The sequence below is a fragment of the Trichoderma harzianum genome (genome assembly GCF_003025095.1).
Source record: "Trichoderma harzianum CBS 226.95 unplaced genomic scaffold M431scaffold_7, whole genome shotgun sequence".
NCBI classification, from domain to species: Eukaryota; Fungi; Ascomycota; class Sordariomycetes; order Hypocreales; family Hypocreaceae; genus Trichoderma; species Trichoderma harzianum.
Window position 1 is genome coordinate 2,091,854 of NW_020209255.1, and position 21,850 is coordinate 2,113,703.

General features: G+C 48.2%; 9 protein-coding genes across 9 annotated transcripts; 4 read left to right on the forward strand and 5 right to left on the reverse strand.

Annotated features, from left to right (window-relative positions):
* Positions 1-1,793: 1,793 nt before the first annotated feature.
* M431DRAFT_87692 (hypothetical protein) lies at positions 1,794-4,081 on the forward strand (the record flags this gene model as incomplete). The annotated part of the gene is made up of 3 exons (XM_024923825.1): positions 1,794-1,898; positions 1,956-2,219; positions 2,273-4,081. The coding sequence occupies 3 exons, from the start codon at positions 1,794-1,796 to the stop codon at positions 4,079-4,081; spliced, it is 2,178 nt and encodes a 725-aa protein (XP_024773962.1).
* A 545-nt stretch (positions 4,082-4,626) lies between these two features.
* On the forward strand, positions 4,627-4,995 carry M431DRAFT_496231 (hypothetical protein; the record flags this gene model as incomplete). Its single annotated transcript, XM_024917467.1, has 2 exons — positions 4,627-4,747; positions 4,805-4,995. The coding sequence occupies 2 exons, from the start codon at positions 4,627-4,629 to the stop codon at positions 4,993-4,995; spliced, it is 312 nt and encodes a 103-aa protein (XP_024773963.1).
* Positions 4,996-7,096: 2,101 nt separating this feature from the next.
* Positions 7,097-7,762, reverse strand: M431DRAFT_454115 (hypothetical protein). The gene is made up of 3 exons (XM_024915300.1): positions 7,452-7,762; positions 7,331-7,378; positions 7,097-7,270 (listed from the first exon to the last, which is right to left on the reverse strand). The coding sequence occupies exons 1-3, from the start codon at positions 7,644-7,646 to the stop codon at positions 7,214-7,216; spliced, it is 300 nt and encodes a 99-aa protein (XP_024773964.1). The 5' UTR covers positions 7,647-7,762; the 3' UTR covers positions 7,097-7,213.
* A 1,640-nt stretch (positions 7,763-9,402) lies between these two features.
* Positions 9,403-10,728, forward strand: M431DRAFT_88193 (hypothetical protein; the record flags this gene model as incomplete). The annotated part of the gene is made up of 1 exon (XM_024923882.1): positions 9,403-10,728. One exon carries the CDS (start codon positions 9,403-9,405, stop codon positions 10,726-10,728), a length of 1,326 nt encoding a protein of 441 aa, XP_024773965.1.
* Positions 10,729-12,925: 2,197 nt separating this feature from the next.
* On the reverse strand, positions 12,926-13,882 carry M431DRAFT_87134 (hypothetical protein; the record flags this gene model as incomplete). The annotated part of the gene is made up of 3 exons (XM_024923765.1): positions 12,926-13,126; positions 13,190-13,632; positions 13,699-13,882. Coding segments are annotated over 3 exons (828 nt in total), but the record flags the coding sequence as incomplete, so codon positions are not given.
* Positions 13,883-15,335: 1,453 nt separating this feature from the next.
* On the reverse strand, positions 15,336-16,659 carry M431DRAFT_118235 (hypothetical protein; the record flags this gene model as incomplete). Its single annotated transcript, XM_024912030.1, has 2 exons — positions 15,336-16,109; positions 16,200-16,659. 2 exons carry the CDS (start codon positions 16,657-16,659, stop codon positions 15,406-15,408), a joined length of 1,164 nt encoding a protein of 387 aa, XP_024773967.1. The 3' UTR covers positions 15,336-15,405.
* A 501-nt stretch (positions 16,660-17,160) lies between these two features.
* Positions 17,161-17,842, forward strand: M431DRAFT_454292 (hypothetical protein). The gene has a single exon (XM_024915301.1). The coding sequence runs from the start codon at positions 17,198-17,200 to the stop codon at positions 17,672-17,674; it is 477 nt and encodes a 158-aa protein (XP_024773968.1). The 5' UTR covers positions 17,161-17,197; the 3' UTR covers positions 17,675-17,842.
* A 169-nt stretch (positions 17,843-18,011) lies between these two features.
* M431DRAFT_88275 (hypothetical protein) lies at positions 18,012-18,746 on the reverse strand (the record flags this gene model as incomplete). Its single annotated transcript, XM_024923889.1, has 4 exons — positions 18,012-18,167; positions 18,240-18,403; positions 18,467-18,524; positions 18,594-18,746. The coding sequence occupies 4 exons, from the start codon at positions 18,744-18,746 to the stop codon at positions 18,012-18,014; spliced, it is 531 nt and encodes a 176-aa protein (XP_024773969.1).
* Positions 18,747-19,376: 630 nt separating this feature from the next.
* M431DRAFT_6509 (hypothetical protein) lies at positions 19,377-20,050 on the reverse strand (the record flags this gene model as incomplete). Its single annotated transcript, XM_024921678.1, has 3 exons — positions 19,377-19,427; positions 19,495-19,793; positions 19,846-20,050. 3 exons carry the CDS (start codon positions 20,048-20,050, stop codon positions 19,377-19,379), a joined length of 555 nt encoding a protein of 184 aa, XP_024773970.1.
* Positions 20,051-21,850: the final 1,800 nt, after the last annotated feature.

The window sequence follows — 21,850 nt, forward strand, 5'->3', positions numbered from 1 at the left end:
CTTCGTCAATCTGGAGATCACCAGTCTAGAACTAGATGATTTAGAGATTCACTATCGCTATGATCTGCAATGACGATCTTGCTCCTCTATCGCGATAACAAGACATTGTAAGCCCCTTCGATCCTGAGGAGCTTTATACCATTGCCTGCCAGCTAAAGAGACGCAGATGCGTGCATACTTAGAGACCAAAATGTCTGAGATCCACCGTTGGGTGTTTCGTCTTGCAATGCCGTATGAGATTATCTTTCCTGGTGACTGGTTTATCGTATTTCTTGCAGCTCTTTACAGTACACGCCCAATAGACCTGACCATATTCATGTACGGTTTCGAAGTGACGCTTCAAGACGCTGTTGGTAACGAAGCTCTTCTTGCAAATATCACAACGGTGGTGAGAAGTTTTATCATGGCGACGGCCTGTCGATGTTTTGGCTGAGGTTGGGTCGTTGGACTGCTGCTGGCTTTCATCCCAAGGATGAGCAGAATCCAGTATAGGAGAGTGAGGGAGGTTGTAGGCGTCAAAGTGGTTGTAGCCTGAGAAACTGTCTTGTTGAGCACTATATAAAACTCCTGATCCCGAATGGACACTGTCGGCGCTCTCGTTCTCTGACAAAAACGAGGGGGTAGAGGGTGGTAGGGAACTTCCGCACACGATACAAATCTCGCACGTGTCGTTGCATCCCCACTCACCACAGCAGAAACACTCGAAGTTCTCTGACGAGAGCGCTGAAGGATCGTAGTCATCCGAGCAGTAACGGGAGGTGGGTTGACATGTAGCTCTACAAGCACGCGGCTTGTTGCTTGACAGTGGTAGGCGGTTTGGGCCTCCTGCTCAACGGACAGGAGACCCGGCTCCTGTTTAAAAAGAAAGAATTTTGAGACCTGTGCAGTCCTGGGCCCTTCACAATCTATATGAGCCCAGGACTGTTGATGGGAAATGAAGTATATCAATTGAGGCGGGAGAGGTTCTGTTGCCTAAAGAAACTCGAACTGCTTTCCTTAGCGAGATGACCTTTGGCTTTATACCTTTTGCCTAACGGTTCTTTTGTTAGGCTGATTTAACTCAAATCAACACAGAGGCAAATTGCTGGCCTCTTGCACGCTCAATGAGGCTGTGCCTAATGTGTCTAATCTACATATATCTAGGTACTGTCGTATGGGGCTGAATGAGAAGGCAACCTCAAAACTGACCAATACGAGGAGAGAAATGCAGCCTTGCAGGCCTTATCGACCTAACTGCAGAACAAGAACATTGTTTGGCGACTCAATAAGTATGTTGTGTGGGGCTTGATGCAGACACAACCTCAAAATTGGCCAATTGAGGGAGAGCGCATATGTGTGGCTCACTTGAGGGCCTCCCGCATCTGATATCAGGATCAATAGAAATGCGCTCGGATTATCGCATGACGACAATCTGCCTTACTCATCTCTTTTCCGGTGAAACCTCTCGTTCCTGTGACTGAAACTATTGCATAACCATGCATATGGCAGCCTGGCGATGCTCTTCCAGGTATACTAAACCTCGAAAAGAGCCAACTGAGAGCCGAGCCGTATATTAATGCGGAGGCACTGCCACGACACAGCTTTTGATTGCTCATTTGCTGTTAGAGCCTCTACATCACAGACGATTCCTTCGCTTACAGTAAAGACGATGCTTCTTGAAGATACACTCACTCTTGTTTTAATCTTCCACTATTTAAACGCTGGTTCCTCTGCGAAGATAATGCTTTTCCAAACCTCATCTTCGTCAGAAAAACATCCATAATACTATCATCAATCTGCTTATAAATTGAAAAATGACAGCAAGCCAGGATATCACTACTCTATCAAACCCTCCGTTGCTTGAAAAAATCGACAAGCTCCGCGATTTGAATATTGGTCAACATGTGCCTCTGCCTCAGGTAAGCCCAGAAGTCTCATATCTAGTACGATTGTACATAGGCTCACAGATGAAATAGCTTGTTGTGGTCGGAGATCAAAGTTCTGGAAAATCGTCTTTGCTAGAAAGCCTGAGCGGAATCCCGTTTCCTCAAGACCAAAGCCTCTGCACTCGTTATGCAACGCAAATCACTTCGCGACGTGATATCAGCAACTCTGTTGAAGTACGAATCATTCCTGGGCCACACGCATCGGAAGACCATAGGAAGCATGTCGAGGGATTCCACAGACAGGTGCATTCAAGCTTGGAGTTTCGGGAACAGTTTCCAGACATCTTGAAGAAGGTGAGTGAGACCCTAATGGCTATGATCAACTCCAATAGCTCAAGAAATATCAGGCCAATGAAAGGATGGGTGTACGGTCCGATATCTCAACCGGAATTGGCACTGTGTTCAGTGAGGATGTCCTTAAGATTGAGGTTTATGGACCTAACGAGGACTATCTCACCATCATTGATGTCCCCGGAATTTTCCGCACCACTATGCAAGGAACCACCAAAGATGACATGGCCATGGTGAGAGACCTGGTCAAGAGATATATCAAAGACGGCCGCACCATCATCTTAGCAGTACTGCCGAGCAATGTCGACATTGCCACCCAAGAGATCTTGGAACTTGCAGAAGAATACGACAAGAAGGGCGAACGTACTCTCGGTGTTCTTACCAAGCCCGATTTAGTACTCGAACCCAGTGCACAAGCTGCCGTCTGCAACCTTGTTCAGGGCAAAAAACGGCCACTCAATCTTGGCTACTTCCTTGTCCGAAATCGAGGACCGAACAGCGGCTTAGAAGGGCCTTCGGAGCTTGACAAGATTTTCCGAAAGCATCCATGGGCTGATCTTCCACGAGATCGAGTGGGCATTCTAGCCCTTAAAGACACGCTCAGGTCACTCTTGGTTGAGATCACCAAACGCGAGTTTCCTACATTGATCCAAGATGTCAGTCGCCAAATTCGAGAATGCAAGAGAGAATTAAACAGCCTTGGACCACCTCGTCAGGATGAGCGCGAGCAACGAAGTTTTCTTTGTAGCATTGCTGGGGCTTTCCAGGATCGCGCCAGGGCAGCATTGATGGCTGATTATAACGCAAACACGGGCTTCGACGAAGATGAGCTTCGTCTCATCACCCACGTGGTGAACATTACCGATATTTTCGGCGCTGATTTCCATGAGAGTGCTCATTCGCGACAGTTTGAGAAACTTGGATCGGCGGAAGAGCCCGAAGAAGTCGAGAAGTCTGATGATTGTGATGATAAAGCCGGGCCGATGGTGAACGAACTGCGAGAGCTCCTCGAGAAAGCAAGAGTTGATGATATTGCGCCAGAGGAGTTTGCTGAACTAGCTGATGTCATTACTCCGGAGAAGATATCCATGCCCGTGCCGTGCGACAACTTTAGTGAATGGATCAATGAAGTCTACCTGAAATCCAGGGGCTTGGACCTGGGCACGTTCAACGCAAACTTCCTTACTACAGCGTTTGCAGAGCAGTCACGCAAGTGGGGAGACATGACGAAGATCTACATGAGCAGAATCATCATCACTCTCCATCGCTTCATCGTCGCCGGACTCCGTTCCGTCTGTTCAGAAGAGCAAGTCCGTAACAAGTTGTGGATCGCAATGATAGAGAGCTTAGGGGAACGCTACAAGAAGGCAATGGACCAGGCGAGACTGTTGGTTGAAGTCGAGCAGTGCAAGCAACCCTATACTCTTAACAAGCAATTCGCTCAAGCGCTGTCCAAGGCTCGGGGATACCGAGTCACGGAACTACTACGCCCCAAGGCTAGAAAGGACAGTAAGCAATTCGTAGGGACTCAGCCCATGATTAATTTGAACGACATCCCTAAGGCTGTGGAAGTTAAAAGCAATGTGGAGCAGTTGCAAGAAGAGATTCATGACATTCTTCATGCCTACTACAGCCTGGCCGCGGACCGGTTCATCGATAATGTCTTTCAGCTCGCTGTTGACTACTGTCTGTTGCGTGGCCCTTCCAGCCCCTTGAAGGTTTTCACCCAGGATTGGGTTATCAACTTAGAAGCTGAGCAACTTGAACAGATTGTTGGTGAGACCAGATCTGTCAAGAAGCGCCGTCAAGGATATACAAAGAAGATTGTGGATTTGACTAATGCCTTGAAGATCCTCCGAACTTAGTTGCAAATGGCTATTTTGGACACAATTGGGAAATTATAATGGAAAGTAACGCATCATTTTCTTCGAGAATAGGCCCACGTTGAGTAATATCGTGTCAAGTAGTAATGTTACTACTAGATCAACGTGATCATATATTGGGGTGAGAGAAAGAATAAAAGAGAAAGAATACCTTTATTCCAAGATGGCTTTTCATATGTAGCTATGACCAAATAAGTTAATAGTACTTGCTCTTCTACATACCTATTTTGCACTGTATTTCTGCTGGCCATAAAACTACAGGGAGTCCGTGCGGAAAGCGGTTCTATCTACACTGAAAAAACTGAGCACTTGTTTCGAATTCTACTAGATGTCTTGTATTTGTCACTACCCACTAGAAGTAAGACATCATGGATGAAACTTCCCAAGATCAAGAAGGGAGGAATGGCGGTCAACTACTTGAGGCCCAGAGGTATTAAATGGACAATGTCCCATTCGGTTCGGCACTCGGCTTCGCTGGATCTTCTCAATAACTCGACAGATACCTGTACTTTATTCCCTTATATAAAATGAAGTCTCCTCAAATTCTCTCCGCTATGCCTCTATTTTTATTAGGGCTGACTACCGTGGTTCATGGACAGAGCTGTATGAGCGGCCAGCTGTACTGTGGATATGCTTTGGAAAACATGGGTGAAGCTGCTCGAACAATATCTGTAAATGCATTGGGCTTTCTAACACATACTGCAGGTTGGAGTAAAAACGACCTTATTGTCATCGTAACCAACGACGTTGATCCCAGCCAAGGCGCCATCGATCATCCAGGCCACGCTCTCTACCAGTGTCTTGATTCCGAAGAAGAAGTCTTTTATGTCGGTTATTGTAACCGGGGATGCGATGCCCAGGGTGATGGCTACGACGACATTTGCAATGGGGAGTAGAATAATAGTCTCCAATAACTGCGCTTACATTTACTGACTGACCATTATAGCACCGATATTTTGATGGTCTATTGTGAAGCCGGAAGCGATGATGATTGTCGGCCTAGGGTTCAGGTTTCAGCAGTTCAGAAAAGTTTCTGGTACGCTGAGAGTTACGGCTGGTAGTTGTAGTTTCATAAATGAGAAAATTTGCGCCTTCTAAAGAATAGAAGATACTGTAAGCCGTTACGCTCTAAGCATCAGTAATACTACTAGATGTTGTTAAGCAGTCTCTCCAGCTGGTGATATCTGTATCTCTTCCCATCTTACGGAACTTTTCTGGCTTATAGATCACTCAGTAGCAGAAAAAATATAATTTGCAATAGAGAAATCATGGAACAATCTGATCATACTATCTACTTGATGAAAGGAAGCCAAAATGAAATAATGCCGAGATGTTTACAAAATGTGGAATCTTACCTTTACAAGAGGTACATGCAGCATGAGAAACGTCTACATCAGGGTAAAATAGATCTGGTCGTGGAAAGAGGACCATGCCACTTCAACTCACGTCTAACAGGAAGCATCCGCTGCCCTTGCTCTACTGGTAATGGCTATTTCGTTGCTAGCGAGTAATAAGTCCCGTTCCAGTCTATCTTGGTTGCTACAGCTGGCTCAATTAAACAGGGCAGAGTTTGATGCTGCCCTAAAGCGGTATCTATATCCGCGGGCTCCAAGATACGCACTGCAAGGCATCGGCATTGATCAGGCAATACGCCAGTCGCATTCATTTCTACGGGATAGACGTCATTGGTGCGACTCCATTCACTCGCGTAGCGATGTTGATCCGATTTTTCATCGTGGACATCGACGATGGTAGATCAGAGTGTATCGCACTGTAATCCAATCTAGCCATCCAGCTGGTTATTGGAGCTGATACTAGTCTATCCCCAAGCACTTTAAAAACGATATTCATTTACATGGTTGAAGTAAAATATGGCTGAATTCATTAACCGCCGCTGGAAGAGGTACTCGTTCGATTACCAAGCGCCCAAGGCGGACTTCGGCGTCGTATTTGATGAGGTACCAGATTAGATTGCAAGCGGTGGTTGCGACGGAGAGACGATTACCCGACTGATAAACAGTGCTCCGTAGAGATGCGCATGCTGCAGGAGGATTCGATTAATATACTGTGCCGTCTCAGAAAAGAAGGTTGGCATCGAACGGGTACGACCGGAGCGGTGATGAGGGGGGCAAGATGAGAGAAATGAGACGAGGGTTCACAAAGTTCAGATATGACAGAACACGTGGATATATGAATGGCTACACGAAGAAGATAACGAGTCCTGAGAGAGTATAATCACACGCTTGCTTTCCGGATATGATTTGAGAGATCGAAGCAAAAAGACGGGTCGATATGGGAAAAAAAAAATCCAGGTAAATGTCGACTGAACGGTCCACGGAAATGTCGCGATGCCAAAGACATGCCCCGTAAAAGAAGCGGAGCAGTATGGAGAAGGATGGCATCCTCCCCGCATTCCATGGTACGTACCATCCGGCCCAGGCCTATCACGAACAGAGATCCAGCCGTTAACAGCAGGCAAAGGGCCAAGAATGGGTACGACTTAGTACCACGATGACGGCATAATCGTGGTGGACGAACTGAAGCTAAACCGCAGCGAATGGGGCACCGTTGATAAGACGACTTCAGAAGGTGAGACGACAACGAGGTACCTGGGTTTAGTAATAACGCTACAAAAAGACCCCTCGAGGTACGAGACGGTCCATGGCAGAATCTGTAATAAGCCGAGTCGATGATACAGGCACGGCCAAGAGCCAAGAGCCACTCAAACAGGATACGCTTTTTTGTGTTGAGTTTCACGAGTACGGATGCGTCCCGGGGGCTGGCGGGCGATGCTGTGCGCCCTAACGCAAACTTTTTCGACGGCCTGCATATGAATATGAGGAATGAAAAGTTTTTCAGCTTCTCCCCTCTATTTTGCATGATAAAGAGGGTGTGATGCCGTTGCTGATGCTGCACAACGCATGGACGTCTCACAGTGGAGGGGATGTGTCGAAGGAACCCCCCGCAAGAAATTTGCGCATGAGACAAGTCAGCCAGCGAAGCATGGCTGAGAGCACGCGGACTTGCACGTGTGTGGTTGGCTGACCCTCTGGCTGGAGTGTGTTTGCCTGTTATTGGGCACCAGACATCTTGGGCATGGTCATGGTCATGTCCTTAGCCGTGTGATGCGCCCTCAACCGTGACTGCGCAAGTAGTCAACGGCAAGGCTGCCTTGAGATTCAGTCAGAGATATGACTCAGAATCGGAGCCTGAGTTTGATACCGTACATACGATACTGTCTGTACGAGGACAAATGGCAAGCAATGCAGGTCTGAAATGCTACGATATCGTTTATGCAGGGGTTAGAGTTTGGGGCCACTGGCGAGACGAAAAAGGCTCAATTTAAACTTACCTGGACATTTGCTTTCGACGTGGCCAGGTAGCTGTTGATAACGCCTGTAATGGAAATAACGAGACCGACGTGTCCGAGAGCGTGGTAGGCAGCAAAATGCCTGGACGGCTCATTCATTGGCTTATCCCGGCCAGCACACTCAGATCCAAGGCAAGCCATCCGTGTCAGCCATCCAATAGCTCTATGACGCCGCATCAACCATCATATGATAGCGAGGTGCTTCGAATGCACAGTGGCATCTCATGAGCCGGCCAAGGACGCCCTGCATATCCCAAGCGCTGCTTAGCTGCCCGACCGAGATGCACCACCCACGGCAGCAAGAGATAGAAAGAAGTTGCGCTGCGTGAATCCGCTTATAATCCTGGGGCCATCCGGGGGCCAGCACATACTGGTACTAGCACGGCTTAAAAGAGGACATGCGTCGATTGCTACATGCCACAATCGACGAGCAAACGGGGCCGGGAGGAGCATCGGGAATGGGGGGCCTTTTGGGGGTCCATGGAACTTTGTTGAGGTTGAAGCATCGATGCCTCAAACTGCGGCTTTAGTGTTTGCGTATGCATTGCACCCCTGCTGGTATTTCGTGCCTCGTAAACGTACAAAGCAGGGCCGTCGCCATCTTCTTGGTCTGCCGGTCTTGTTCCCTTCAGCTGCATGTTGCTTCTTCTGTCCGGTAGACGCAGATCATCGTGCCTCGTGCGTATCCGGTGGCCATCTCGATCGCCCTGACCCTTATCATCTGGCCCTTTCTTGATTTTGTCGGTTGCAAACAAAGGGTCCCTGTTCAGGCCTAAAGCACGCCGTCTCGCCGCTGCGTCATTACCCCGTACCCCGTATTTTTGTTGGTGGGAAGAAATTCTTTGTTCGACACGATCGGTCAACTTTGTTGAAGAAGAGAGCCACTTGACATTTTTTTTTTTAATCTACTCGTCCCCATCGCCTCCATTACTCTCCATTTCGCCTTCCCAAAGTCCTCCGTTCTCTCACCGAGCAGAACAGCGAACAACGCATCGTCGATAAGGCGAGTCAGCTAATCGCACCCGACCGGCGGTTCCGTAGCTCGGAGTAGGTGCCACCGCAGAGGCACTGTGTTATCGACAACCAAGTCTTGGCTACCGCCCCCCCGCCGCCTGCTCCCTCACGATTACAGTGTATCATTTACACTGCAAGGCACCGCCGGCCGGTTGCGGCACCAATCGCCTGCCCACTGAAGGACGCCTGACAGTTGCACTTACCTACCTAAATCCGCCCCAGCCGTTAGCCCTAATCGCACGCCTGCCATTGGCCAGCCCGCTTCCCTGACTCTTCCCCTTCAGGCCAACTTTTCCGTGCACGCACGGGTCGGTACCACAACGGAGCACCCGCCCTGGTACAGGTACTCGCTATCAGTGGCACCCTCGCATTACATACGCGCGACCGAGTAGCGCGGCAAGTACGCTGTACAAGGCGCAAAGTCGTCCGTGTCCGTATTCCAGAAGGCCTCGCCTGGAACACAGCGCCCGACCCTTCTGGGAACTGGCATGTCTCCACTAGAGTCTCGGGCTGTCTCCATCGTCCCCCGGCTGCTCGTGCCTACGCCATGATGCTATACACTCCTCGTCCGAGGCTCCCTCCAACTCCCACTCCTGCACTCTTCCCTACCACCACCGTCTCTACAGCCTCTCGCTCCTCTGCTCGCCCTCCAGCATCAACCGAGTCTCTCTCTTCGAAGCCCACGATAGCGGAAACAAACATCTCCATCTCTACCGTCTCTTCCAAGTCCACCAAATCAGTCGTCACCATTCTTCCTCCACACGCGAGCAGCCCAAAGCATGCAGAGGGCAGGAATAGACCATCGTCGATTACAATCACCGTCACACCTATCCGAGCTGAATCACCTTCGCCTTCCGACATCGATGCGGAGATGGGGAAGCACGGATTGTCTTCGCCAATGTCTGCTGCCTCAGACACTATGACGAGTCGGCCAACGACACCAACTAGCCCCGTCCAGATCCCAAAGCCAGGCAGCCGTAGCCGACATTTCGATGCTGTCCATCCCGTGCGACGCCATAACACCCCTCGCCGCAAGGTCCCAAACAATGTCCGCTCGCCGGAATCTCTATCACCGTCGGTGGCCGCCTTGTTGGCTGTCACTGACATCCCACGGCCCCGACGGGCGCAGCGGAAACCGCGTGGCCAGGACCGCTTGTTAACCGTCGATGCCATCATTGCTGATGAGAGCTCTCTATCAGAGAAGGAATTTAGCTGGTCGTTGAATCGCGGCAGTCCGATGGACGTGCTGATGTCGCCCCCCGACAGCCTAGACGAGGACTTCTTGGGCAGCGACTGCGGAAGCGTCCATATGGCCAGGACGCTTTCTGTCGATTCCATGCCATCTCTTGGCAACTCTTTCGGCACCGATGTGATTTCCTCTGTCGAGTCCCCTCGAAGCTTGAGCCCTCAGTCTCTGCACCGGAGAAAGGCCAGCCCCATCCGTAGGTCGCTTGGGCCTATCCGCTCTCCTCCGGACAGCATCGACGAGCACCCACTTTCTCCTGAGCCATCACGAGACGAAGATGAACTGGACTCGCTGAACCTCCCAAGTCCTGAGGACGACCAACCAACCTCATATCAGTTCATACAGTTCAAGCCGCTCCGGGCAGTCTTCAAGTCCAATCTTACAGCATCACTACGAGCGCTGCGATCAGCAGCCAAATCCTTCTCAAGCATCAACTTTCCATCTATTCCTCCCGATGATCTCATTACCCGCTCTATCCTCACCATGGACCCCAAGGTGCCCTACGCTGACGAGCGTCGACCACCCGTCACGGAGGAAATACCATCTGCCGAACTACGCCGGTACCTGAATCCAACCACCAGGCTGTCGCGTGAGACGCAGTCTCGACCTCTGCAACAACCCGGCACTTTTGCCGCATCCATTCAAATGCAAACCTACAAAATTCAGCGCACACGACCCACAGATGCCGCGGCGCGCAATGCGTATCCATCCACCTCACCGCTATCTCCATCGACTCCCGCGAGCCAGCCTGCAGTAACGCCGGCCCAGGATTCAGTCACTCCGCTTCCTGCTATGCGACAGCGAGAGATGCGAGAAAATCCCGACTTCATTCGCATTGCCGTCATGGAAATGATTATGCGCCGGCGAGGCAAGCTGGACAATAGCAAGCCTGGACGTGCGCGCTGGGCACTGCCACCCAGAAAGACATCGACTAAACCCTATGAGATTGGGGCCGATGGTGTTCCAGAGCGATGGATTCCTCTGCCAATTGCTGGCTAGTGGGATTCGCCGGAATCTGGACTCGTGGACGGACACACACATTGCGCGCCGAGGCAAAGCTCATGAGGCCGAAACGCGATTTGCCATGATTCTATTGGCTGCCGACCACGACCAACACATCGGCGAACGCTGGCTTGGTGATCCGAGACAGACCCTGATTTTCCCTCTCAGCTTTTCTGCTACCAAAGCCGACGATTTGGTCCACCGCACAGAATTACTGTGGGCCCGTGTCAAAATCACCAGGGAATAGCATGATTTGACTTGCCAATGGCGAGCCGCTCGCTGTTCGCTAGGGTGGCGATAAGACTCCAGTGACACATGGCAGATTCGGCACTGGGATGGAGTTGAACACCCTTGTCTCCACATGGAAGGGTTTTGGAAGCCTCCGAGCCCTGGAGAGCCACGGAACACGAGTCGGACAACACCCACCTGCGGCAACATGTCACGAACTATACCGAGAATAAAACGTCAACATGCGTTTCGGGCCGCCGTTATTACTTAACAGGTACCGGCTATGGGCATTGGCCGATAGGGCAGCAACCTATCCGGACAGCTGGCATGCTTTGACTGGGTGAAACATAACACTGAAAAATTTTCAGCATTCGCGACACGGCCCAAAGCAATGCATGCGCGTTTGAAAAAATTTTCTCCTCGGCAAACCACCTGGGAATAGCCTTGTTGCGGGACGCTGCAGATGGCTTCACTGGCATTTTGATTTCATAATATGTTGCGGATTTTTGGGCGACAAACAAAAGGTCAATCTTATGGGAGCAAACCATTACTCAATTCGGAAGGCCGAGAGATGACGCAGCGGCCAAAAATCTCCGAAACGGCAGCCGATTGCTTTGTTATCAACCTGCTTCTTCCGCTCTACTGCACAGCTTGTCAGGGACCTTTGCCAGATTGGTATCCATCGGCTAATGTGCTCTAATCTGGACACACCTTACCTGAAGTTCGGCGGATTTCGGGGCCAGAATGAGTGCAAGTCGCTGATGGTCGAATGGGTTGACGATTGGGCTCAAATGCGAGCCTTTGGGCTACGAGAGCCATTATGCGCCATTTCTTGACCCATTGACTCTCTACTTTTTCTCTCTCTATGAAACCGCGCGCTCTATTCTTGGACTAGTCGCTTCATGCCGGTTACACGGAACTTTTTTCATTTCTATTTTTTTTTTATTCACAGTTTGCCGCATCGCGATGGTGGAGTCTTGCATCAACTTTTCTCTTTTATTTGGAGTATCTAGCATTGCGAACTGGCGGCGTAGGATTTGGGATACCCTTTGATTGGTGTATAAGGCTTATTTTGGCATCTTCTTTTTTCCATATTTTCCCACGATTTGAGTTTTTTGGTCTCATTTCTTATTTGTTGTCATATCACCATTGAGATGGAGAAGATCCTCACGGTATAAGTTTTTCGATTGGATTGTACGAAGAATATTTGTGGGCGGGAGATTTATGTGAGAGGAACATATAAAGAGATGGATGGTTACGTCGCAAGGCGATCATAGCGGTTTTTCAGCTGGCATTTATATGATAGATTTACACCTTCTATAAGCAATATGATTAAAAATTGAATACTCTACTTAATTACCTGGTTCGAGAAGTGAGCGGTCGTTGTGAGGTGTGGACTTGTCGATATAAGACTGTCTAGGAAGTTTGAAGTCTGAAGTTTGAAGCAGTAACTTTCAAAGTATAGTACGCTCTAGCTGAGTTATACGTCACGTAAGAGCTTTTGGATTTCTCTACTGGGGGAATGAATGAGTGCAGCTTAACTAATTATTAAAACCCTCATTGAACTGAGAGCTGACATTAATGATTTGATCCTGTTATAGTGTTCTTGTATAAGATTAGGTAGAGTATTATAATGAGTTAAGAAGGATGTATATTGAAGCCCTCAGATCATTGTTCTGCTACAAGAGGGCACGCATTATCCTTGAACATGATATATAAGTCAAAAAGAATTCCAAGGAGAGCAAGTTTTCTCTCCAAAAATTAATGTTCTCCTAACGCCCCAGATGTGTAAACCCCGTTGAATGTACTCGTACGCGAAATGCTGATATATGTCCACCCAGTCTTTGATGTAAAATGTAACGACACAATGCTCGCTCGCTTGCTTTGTAGTAGAATGAGAACTGAACGAAAAAAGGTGAAAACGGAAAAGAAAATCGGAAAGGAGGCGAATGCGGTGGAAGGAGAATCACTTTTGCGCCCACCAAGAGATAAAGTTGGCATAGCAATGCACCCTTTTATCCCAGAGAGCTTTCCGTGCGGATGCGAGATAGACTTCCAGCTCGGTGTCGTCCCATCCTAGCGTTCTGAGAGGTTTGGCGGCGAGGGCGCCGACGAGCTCGTTGATGGCATCGCGGAAGAGGATTCCTATTTCACGCTGGTGGGGATCCTTTGAGATACTACGTTAGTCTACATGTTCAAGAAGCACGTCCTTGTCTGAGCGTTACGGTACCTTGGGCCAATTGCCGAGGGGCGTCTTGATTACTCGGCATTGGATATTTTTGAAGCCCGCGGCTTTAAATTTATCTTCCAGCTCGTTAATGACATAGGCATTCATGCCGTATCTCGACAGGGCCTGGTGCATCATCATGGCGACTTGCGCCGGTGGGTGGTTTTCGGGCATTGTGCCGTCATCGCATCGGAGGAAGCTGCAGTAGTCTGTGATTTCAAGCCAACCACCTTCTTTCAGGTGGGAATAGCTGTTCCTTATCATCTTGTCGACGTCCTTCAAGTAGATGCATGAATGGCGCAGATGGATCAAGTCGTAGCCGCCGCGATCCATCCATTCATCCTCCACGTCGTCGACTAGGAACCGTACGTTCGGGGGGACCATTAGTGGTTGGATCGGGCTGAGGTCAAGGCCGACGATTTCGGCGCTTGGATACATTTTGGCAACTACCTCTGCCTTAGCAAATAATCGAGGACCTTGAAGGAAGAAACAAAGAGAGTCGCAAAGCTTACCCGCTACTGGCCAGAGCCCTGTGCCGGTGCAAAGGTCCAATATTCGTTGTGGATTCGGCGCAATGGGAGAGTTGAACAGCTTGCCGCTGACGAGTTCCATGTGTATCACATGTTTCAAATACTCTCGCTCCTGCTCGATTTCGTCGTTTGGTAAGGGATAGCGACCGTGGCGATAGTGATGATACTAGCAAATTTCTTGTACTCAGCGACATGCTCTTTATAGACTCGGCAAAGGCATAGGACTACACACCCTTCGTCCTCCCTCCCACTCGTGCTCCCATATGCTACTCCGTACAGTGACAGACTCGGCAGAGTACGTATCACCGCCATCGAATTCGTCGTCGTCGTCGTCGCCGTCAGCGTCGTCGCTGTCCGTTGCATCAAGCGGTGGATCCTGTTCCTCGATGTTAGGAGGATCTCCTGACACCATCATGGAGGGCTTTCGAGGCTCTGCAACCTTAGCTTCTGGATCTGAGTCTGTTGCTGGCGCCTTACCAGCACTGGCACTGCGCCGCCGCCGCTCTTCTTCGCGTGTGGTATCTCCCATTGTGTTTGTGTGTCAACCGGACGGCGTCGTGTTTGTCGTTGTAATCGTAGTCGTGTGTGTTCGTAGTTGATGACTTGATGTCTTGTCGTCAACGTTGTTATGGTGCGCTATCGAGGAGAGCGACTGATCGGTGTTAATGACAAAGGGCCACCTCGATCCGTCCCGAGCCCGATCCGTGGAGATTGAATTATAGGCGACTGGGGGAGATGGAGCATGCTGGAATGGAATGCTTGCGGCAGCTGAACTCAGCCCTTTCTCTTGTGGCTTAAGCGATGGATGGATGGCGATTCAAGGACCGGCGCGATTTTGGGCTTCCATTAAGCGACTTTCGTCTTGTGATGGATTCGAAGCTATGCAGCGATGCTGTTAGCGATAGTCGCCCGGCCAATCCGGTTGAGTTGCGAGAAAGGCGGATGGATGGGCTTTGATACGACAAACATTTGACTGGACAATTGCTCTTGATTCTCCAGTCAGCTGATTGGAGAGACGGGGAGGGAGTCCGGGGCACTTTGGCTATGCGTTCCGGATACTCCACAGCGGCAGGGCGTCAGCCAATGAAGAAAAGTATCCTGTACGATGCCCCGAGTATTCTGTACCAAACTTTGCGCTAAAAGTCGACGGATGAGGTTGGCAGGATTGGAATTAGAATCTAGAGATTGGCCTAGCGTGGACATTAATCGATTAAGGAGATGAGATGGAAGAAAAGGAGAAGTATTTTGTAGTCTGTACTGTATAAGGTACATGTAAAACAATATACCAGACGAAAATAGTAATACCAGGCAGGCAGATCAAAATAGGTAAATGTCAGATATTAGTGAACCTGGATACTATATTTCACTATCAGTAATCAAACCGAACCATAATATTCTCCTACTACGTCCATTATCTACAGCAATTAGCGGATGCTTCTTAGACTCAAAATGGGCTCTTAATACTACTCCATTTGTCTAATCTTCGGAGTTCACTCCGTACTGCCTGCTGATACATACGTGGCAGCCTAGTAGATACAGAACTACATAATGCACAAGGAACATGCTAACTGATGCGAGCTATTCCTCTGCTAGTTCATCTTGCATGTTGTTTTACCCCCATCAAGTAACAAGCTGAACATGGATCAGAGTCATTCATAATGGCTAATCTGCTTCACTAGTCTCGTATGCTCAAACCGGCATACTCGACTCTTCATCGTGCTCCTTCTTCTCTTTCGTATGTCTCCTCCAAATCATCACCTTTTGAAACCACGAAGATGCTTGTGTCATATTGCCACTCTTGCCTCGCCTCCACCACAGCCAACAAAGTGACAAGAGAACCAACACGAGTGTCAGCGGTATCGAAATGTACCATAACAGATAGAATAACGGTGTTGCGCTGACGTCCCATGAGCCCTCTTCGTCTAATTGTTCCGATAGTAGTAACCCCGATCCTGCGATGGTTGCAACGGTAATCGTGGGCAAGAATATTAGAATCGAAGCCGCTATAAGCTTCATCGAAACTGGACCCTGTATCGCTGCTGCGGACTGTTGTTGCGATACCAAGTTTGATGCTAGAGCAGTAGCGGCTTCGATTCGTTTCTGAAGGTGAGAGAGTCGTAGATGGGTTGAGTGAAAGAGTGTGCGACGATATTCGAGGCACTCCTTCAGCTGTAAGTCAACAAGTGACCGCCGACTAATGCTAATGTTGTTTGAAGGAGATGGTGGGTTGCCCATAGAGGTTGTTGAAGGGATGCTGATGCTGGCATTCATAAGAATACCCTCATTGATCATTAACGCAGACTCAAGTGCCCTTGATAACTCTGTCGCATGCCTCGCAAACAAGTACAGCTCTTCATGTTGTGTTCTAGGACTTGAGATCATGCCATCAGAGCCTGCAAGTTGAACGAGAGACTGTTTTGTGGGGTTAACATTGCTCATCTACCGGCTGAGGATTTAACAGATACAAAATGTGAAGGGAATACGCACCTTTTCTAACGGCTCAAATTCCTCCTCCATTTTCCGCGCCGTATCATCAACTTCTTCGTGTAGCCCTTCTAGAGCAACATCGAACAATATCTGCGGATTGGTGGCAACATCAGTCCATCCCCGGCTCTTCATCAAACCATACATCCTTCTTTTCACTCTTGGCCCTGCATCAAAACACACCAGAGTTGCACTGGTATCGGCTGAAGCTTGAAGAAAAAAGGCCGACTCTCTTTCTGGGTACTTATCAGCTGTTGTAGAGTTCTCAGTTGCATCATCTTCTCCATCACGCGACTCGTCATCAGTTCGAGCAGATGCAGCCGATACGTACGAAAGTCGGAACCAAGAACTGAATCCGTTTTGCTCGTCACTTCTCCGACTGAAGCTATGGTTTATAGACCGCACCCTCTCCGCGGTAAAGTCATGTGGTATACCGAATTTGTGAAAGAGCTCCACCATCAACCCTTTTGTTTCTCGCCGCGGTCCATCTGAGGGTACAAAACTTGGAAAATAGATCAGTACTGGCTCCTCTGCTCTTCATTTACATCGACAGATTCATCAATTAGACGAGCATGACAACTTCATGCAGTAGACTTACACGATTCTGAGCTGCGGCCTGCCATTGAGACGGCGTACGGTGTTCTGGACATACTCGCGCAGTTGCCCATCTAAAATATTGTTAGACTCCTCTTTTACAGATATGAAGGTCTTCATTTTACCTTCTGGTATGTCCCAGACCTCCAGGCTCCAAGGCTTTTCGATCATGCTTTGAGACTCGCATGCAGCCTTCTCAGTGAAGTCTCTGTACAATATCTCTTGTGATCGTTTAGTCCAAGACATGGTTTAACCAGTCCGTTTTGAGTAATAGTTTTGAGAATCTGTGTCGTTGCTTAAGTTTTTACCCACTACTAGGGTTGTTGGATGTGATTCAGCAGCTGAGCAAGAGCAATAGATATGAGTCCCAAATCTATTAAATCGGGTGAACCGCATCCTTATTATGACCATATCAATTACAACCAATACATCAATACCAACTTTCGGTGTGGTTGCATCCACATCTTGGCATCAAAAAAGCACCGCTTTACGGAGTAATGCTATGCCTCTCAAAAGCATCGACCACTCTATCCTTGCCACATTGCCATACCAGCACATATTCAGGTCGTTTAGCGCAACCCCCTTGCAGCACAAGCACGGTCTCGATCACATCCGAACATTCACCCCAACAGCTCCCCTAAAACGAAAAAGAAAGGAAAAGCACAAAACCAATATACTGCGAGCGAACCGAACTCCTTACCAGCTGCATGGCCACGGTGTCATCCCTTGCCAAGCCCATTTGGGGGTCAACGGCTCTCTATTGCGAGCGTGTCGTTGCGCACGGCTCAACGCAGCGGCTGAGTTGGGACGCTGTGAGTGGACCACGATGGAAAGATGCGAACTTGAAGCTTGTCGTGTTACCGGTAGCTCTTGGGGCTAATCCTTTGATCGCGTGCTTGGCGTGGTCAGATGAAGCTTTCAGCTGGAAGAATCCGCCCCCAACAGCGATCCAATTGCGGAGTAATTGATCCCGTCAAGGGAGCGTTGAGCTGCGATGACGGCACATGTCGGGTTGTCCAGAGCGAGCTAAATATAGAGTATTCAGCGCGATGGATACGGGTAGAGAATTTAATCGTGGACTTATTCGAAATCCACCAGAAATGTTCATAGCAGTTGTACCACGAATGCTGGAGTACATGTGCATATCAAGCGGTGGCATATGCCGAAGACAATCCATCATGAAGATGTTACCCCAGATGTCTTTCATATACATACAGCTATAGCTTGGCCTTCAGCTTCGCGTTCCACAGAGACATCAATGGCCCTTGCTTCCCATATACCGGGTCAGCTCGTGGCATAGCAACTGCTCCAATGGTCTGGACGAAGGAAGCTGGCGGACGTTTGCCCATCTCATTCGTCCACTTCGGGCATTCCTATGTAATGCTTGTCAGTGTGCACTCACCGAAGAGGAGGAAATCTGATAAGTGATATTTCTAAATACTGACCTTCGGATATACCCCAATGTAGTGATAGTCATCGGAACTCCGCAGAGAGGAATGGGCAGTACCGGCTGGAAGAACAATTACGTCGCCAGTACTTACGTCAACTTGAATGCCGCCTCCGTCATTGATCTTCCCGAGGAGGAGAGTTGAGTGGCCTTGAAAGATGCCTTTTTACAAAGAACCATTTAATACCTTGCCATGGAGATTTGTTGGAGCATAGATGAACATACCGTAGCATTCATGTGTGTTGGGATGGAAATGTGGCTCTCCAATATGGCCCCATGTTCCCTTGTATCACAATTACCTGTGAGTTTGCGTATCAAGAAAGTGAGAGGACTTAATTAAACAGAAACATACCCTCTTTTCCCAGCCAGTTCTCGTTAAGAACTGCGTCGTCGTCTCCTCTGTTTGCGGCTGAGGTAACACGTCCCTGTAGTGAATTACCGGTAGCCGACTATTCGGCGCATCACTTGTCGGACCAAGCAGATAGCATTCAACAGAGAAAGACATTTTAATATCACCTTTTTTTCACACCGCTATATCTAGCAGGCGATTCAATTGCTTTCCAGGCTATAAAGAAATATTTAAAATAAAGTAGACGGCAATTCAAATGCCCGATGTGCGTAAGCACCACCAATCATTGGTTGACAATATCTGCACATTTTTAGCTAAAAGTTTCGAGAAGAGGGGTTGAGCAAGACGGATATTCTTAAATTAATAATTGGCTACATATGTGAGGTCAAGTGGATGGTCACCAAATGCTGCGCTTTATGGACAACATGAATATCACAATCATTATAGGTATCTTGAAGCAATCCTGAGATAATAATCAATTATGTAGTAACTGCAACACGACCGGAATAATTATAGCAACGAGGTACGAGAATCGTGTGGCTAATAGTGAACAAATAATATCAAGACAATCTGTCTCTTTAATTCTCGATAGTTCTTCATCCTCCTCCTTCGATCTCAGCAGCTGCCCTGACGGCCCCTTTCGCCCTGATAGCAGCCTCCGAACGGAGACGAGCTGCCTCTTCGGTTCGAGCGTGGTCCTTAATCTCTCTCCTGATCCGCTCCCCGGCTGCCTTGATTTCTGCTTGAAATTTGACTTGAGCAAACGACTTTAGCAGAGGCTGCCCTTCAGGATAAGGCAGCGGGGGCGGGAGCTTCAGTTGGTGGTTGCTGTAGAGGCTGTGGAGAGTCAGTCTGCTTCTTGAATACCTATGTATGTAGCCTGCTAACGGGTACGAAAACGTACTTCTTCAAGATCATCGTTGTTTAAAGCCTCAGGTACTGGATTTCCAGTAACTCTAGTTTGAAGGCTGCTTGGGCAATCAGCGTCCTCTGCATGCTGCCAGGGTGGCGAAGGGTTTGCTTTTCTGACGAGATCGGCAATTCGAAAGAGCGCCTCCAGGGACATAGATATCAGCTCGAAGTTCGTGCAAATCACTTCGGATGGCTCTTCCTTGGTATCATCGAAGCCATCACGATGTTCCATATCTTTGTCGTCTTCCTTTGACTCGTAACTTGCCTGACTTCCCTGCACAATTGTGGCCACTGATGGGACGTTAGTTAGATACATGGTTTAAACGGGCTAATTCAAGCATACCATCATCAATAGCTTCTAAGAAATCGTCGAGCTGCTGATGAATTGCAATTCGAATATCTGGATCCTCTGCGAGTCGGTACTCTATTGATAGCTGAGAGCCAGGCTCTCTCAAAGCCCCAAGGTTTAGGGCCCACAAAGTGAATCTCTCTAGACCGTCTATGGCATCACTATAGTAAATATCATTCGATATTTCACTCTCCTTCATGGTCTCAATAAGGGTTATAAAGCGCTCCTGCACTGTGCGGCTCTTTTGAGGCAGAGTTTGGGCTTGTTCCATCATCGTCACCGCTCGATAGTGGTCGCGTACGACTTTGAAGAGATGATGGTCGATTTCAGCTTCGAAGGCAAATCCTTTAAGTTACTCCTTTTCTAGATAAGCTGTTACATGAGTTGCACAAACAAAGGAATCTTTGTTCACTATGATTGGACATTTGAACGTGTTTTAGACAATAGCTCGCTTGGAAGGCGATATCTATAAATTCCAAATCTCTTTGTTAATTCCCAGCCTCTTTGTTTACATCCAGTGGTCACAGCTTTGTCATGAACCCTGACCAGTAATCATTACCATATGCCTTTGTACCTAGTCTTCAGCAGTGTCCACGTGGCAGGCTACTAGCATACTCTTTGAGGTATCTCCCCTTGTTGTAGCTGCTCTGCAGAATCATCAAAAGCTAGCTACTAGTCTTATGTTGTTTTCTAAGACGGAAGTTGAGTACAGAAAATGCAGCAACGAGATAGAACTCAAACAATTGACATTTACGAGACATTTGAAGCGACTCTTACTCCCCCTAGTTGACAGTGAGAAAGGTCAGGAGCTCATTGATAGGTCGTCAGGAGAAGCGTGGAGGGATACATCAATGGTTGAACTCCTTGGGAAAATGCTTGGGGACTCTTACTAACTCTACTAAGAATACATCGATGATATAAATCATGTGATGGAACGGCGACAACGCTACGCGATAGCACTCGCTTTAGCATCTTTATTCTTCCAGCTTCTTGAAACGCCCTAGTTAACCTCCTCTTTCCATAAGGAGGATATTACCTTCTTCACCGACCCTACTAATACTAATATTTTTCTCCTTGATCAACCCCATATGGCACGCGTGCTTATTGCAAGTTCGTCTACAGGTAGAGTAGCTGCAAGCTTAGCAAAAACTCTAGATCAATTCGAATCTATTACTTGGATTATTCTTTGGAAAACTGCTGGCTGATCAACCCTTAAGAAAAGCATGGCACAAAGGGGATACTAAGGAGGAACGAGCTGAATATGATCCTCTGGCTACGAGAGATTGGCAGTGTGAGGTGGTTGAGGAGGCTGATCCAGATTATTCAGAAGCCGTTGCATGGTGCCTTGGTGGCAATCGAAGTGCATCACCCGAGAAATGGAGGCAGGATGAGAAATGTAGTGATACCACTGCAGTGTTGTCAGGATTACCTATTCGGTAAACAGTAGAATGGTATAAGTCTTGGAAGCGTTATTATCGGTTATCTTTGTCTTCAAAATTTTCAGCTCATATGAGTTTTTGTGTCCTAGATGAACGAGTTAGCATTGGTTGAAACGCTTACGGTCGCTCAATAATTGAGTGTTGTCCAGACGCCAAAATTTAGATCAGAGGCTCAAATTTCGGAAGTTACCAAGGTGATGACAGTCACTCTCCCTGAAATATTGATTAAATATTGCGCAATTGCTGCATAAACTGTGTAAGATGGTATTGTAACCAGTAGGCTGGAGAAACAGAGCTTAGCTCTACTAATTCACTCAGCTCGGATGCTTGCACCCGTGTGCGTGCATTTATTATTTCTCTGCATCCAATGTTGCTTCTCAAGCAAAGAGAAGACTACAAAGTGTTCTAAAATATTAAACACGATGGTAAGGCGTTGAGACAAATTTCTTGTTTGTTTCAGACAATATACCTACACTCAGATATATTTTGCTTTTCTGGAGAAGACACCACGCCACTAATTCGAAGCAAGGGGTAATTCAACAGAAACAATTAGATTAACT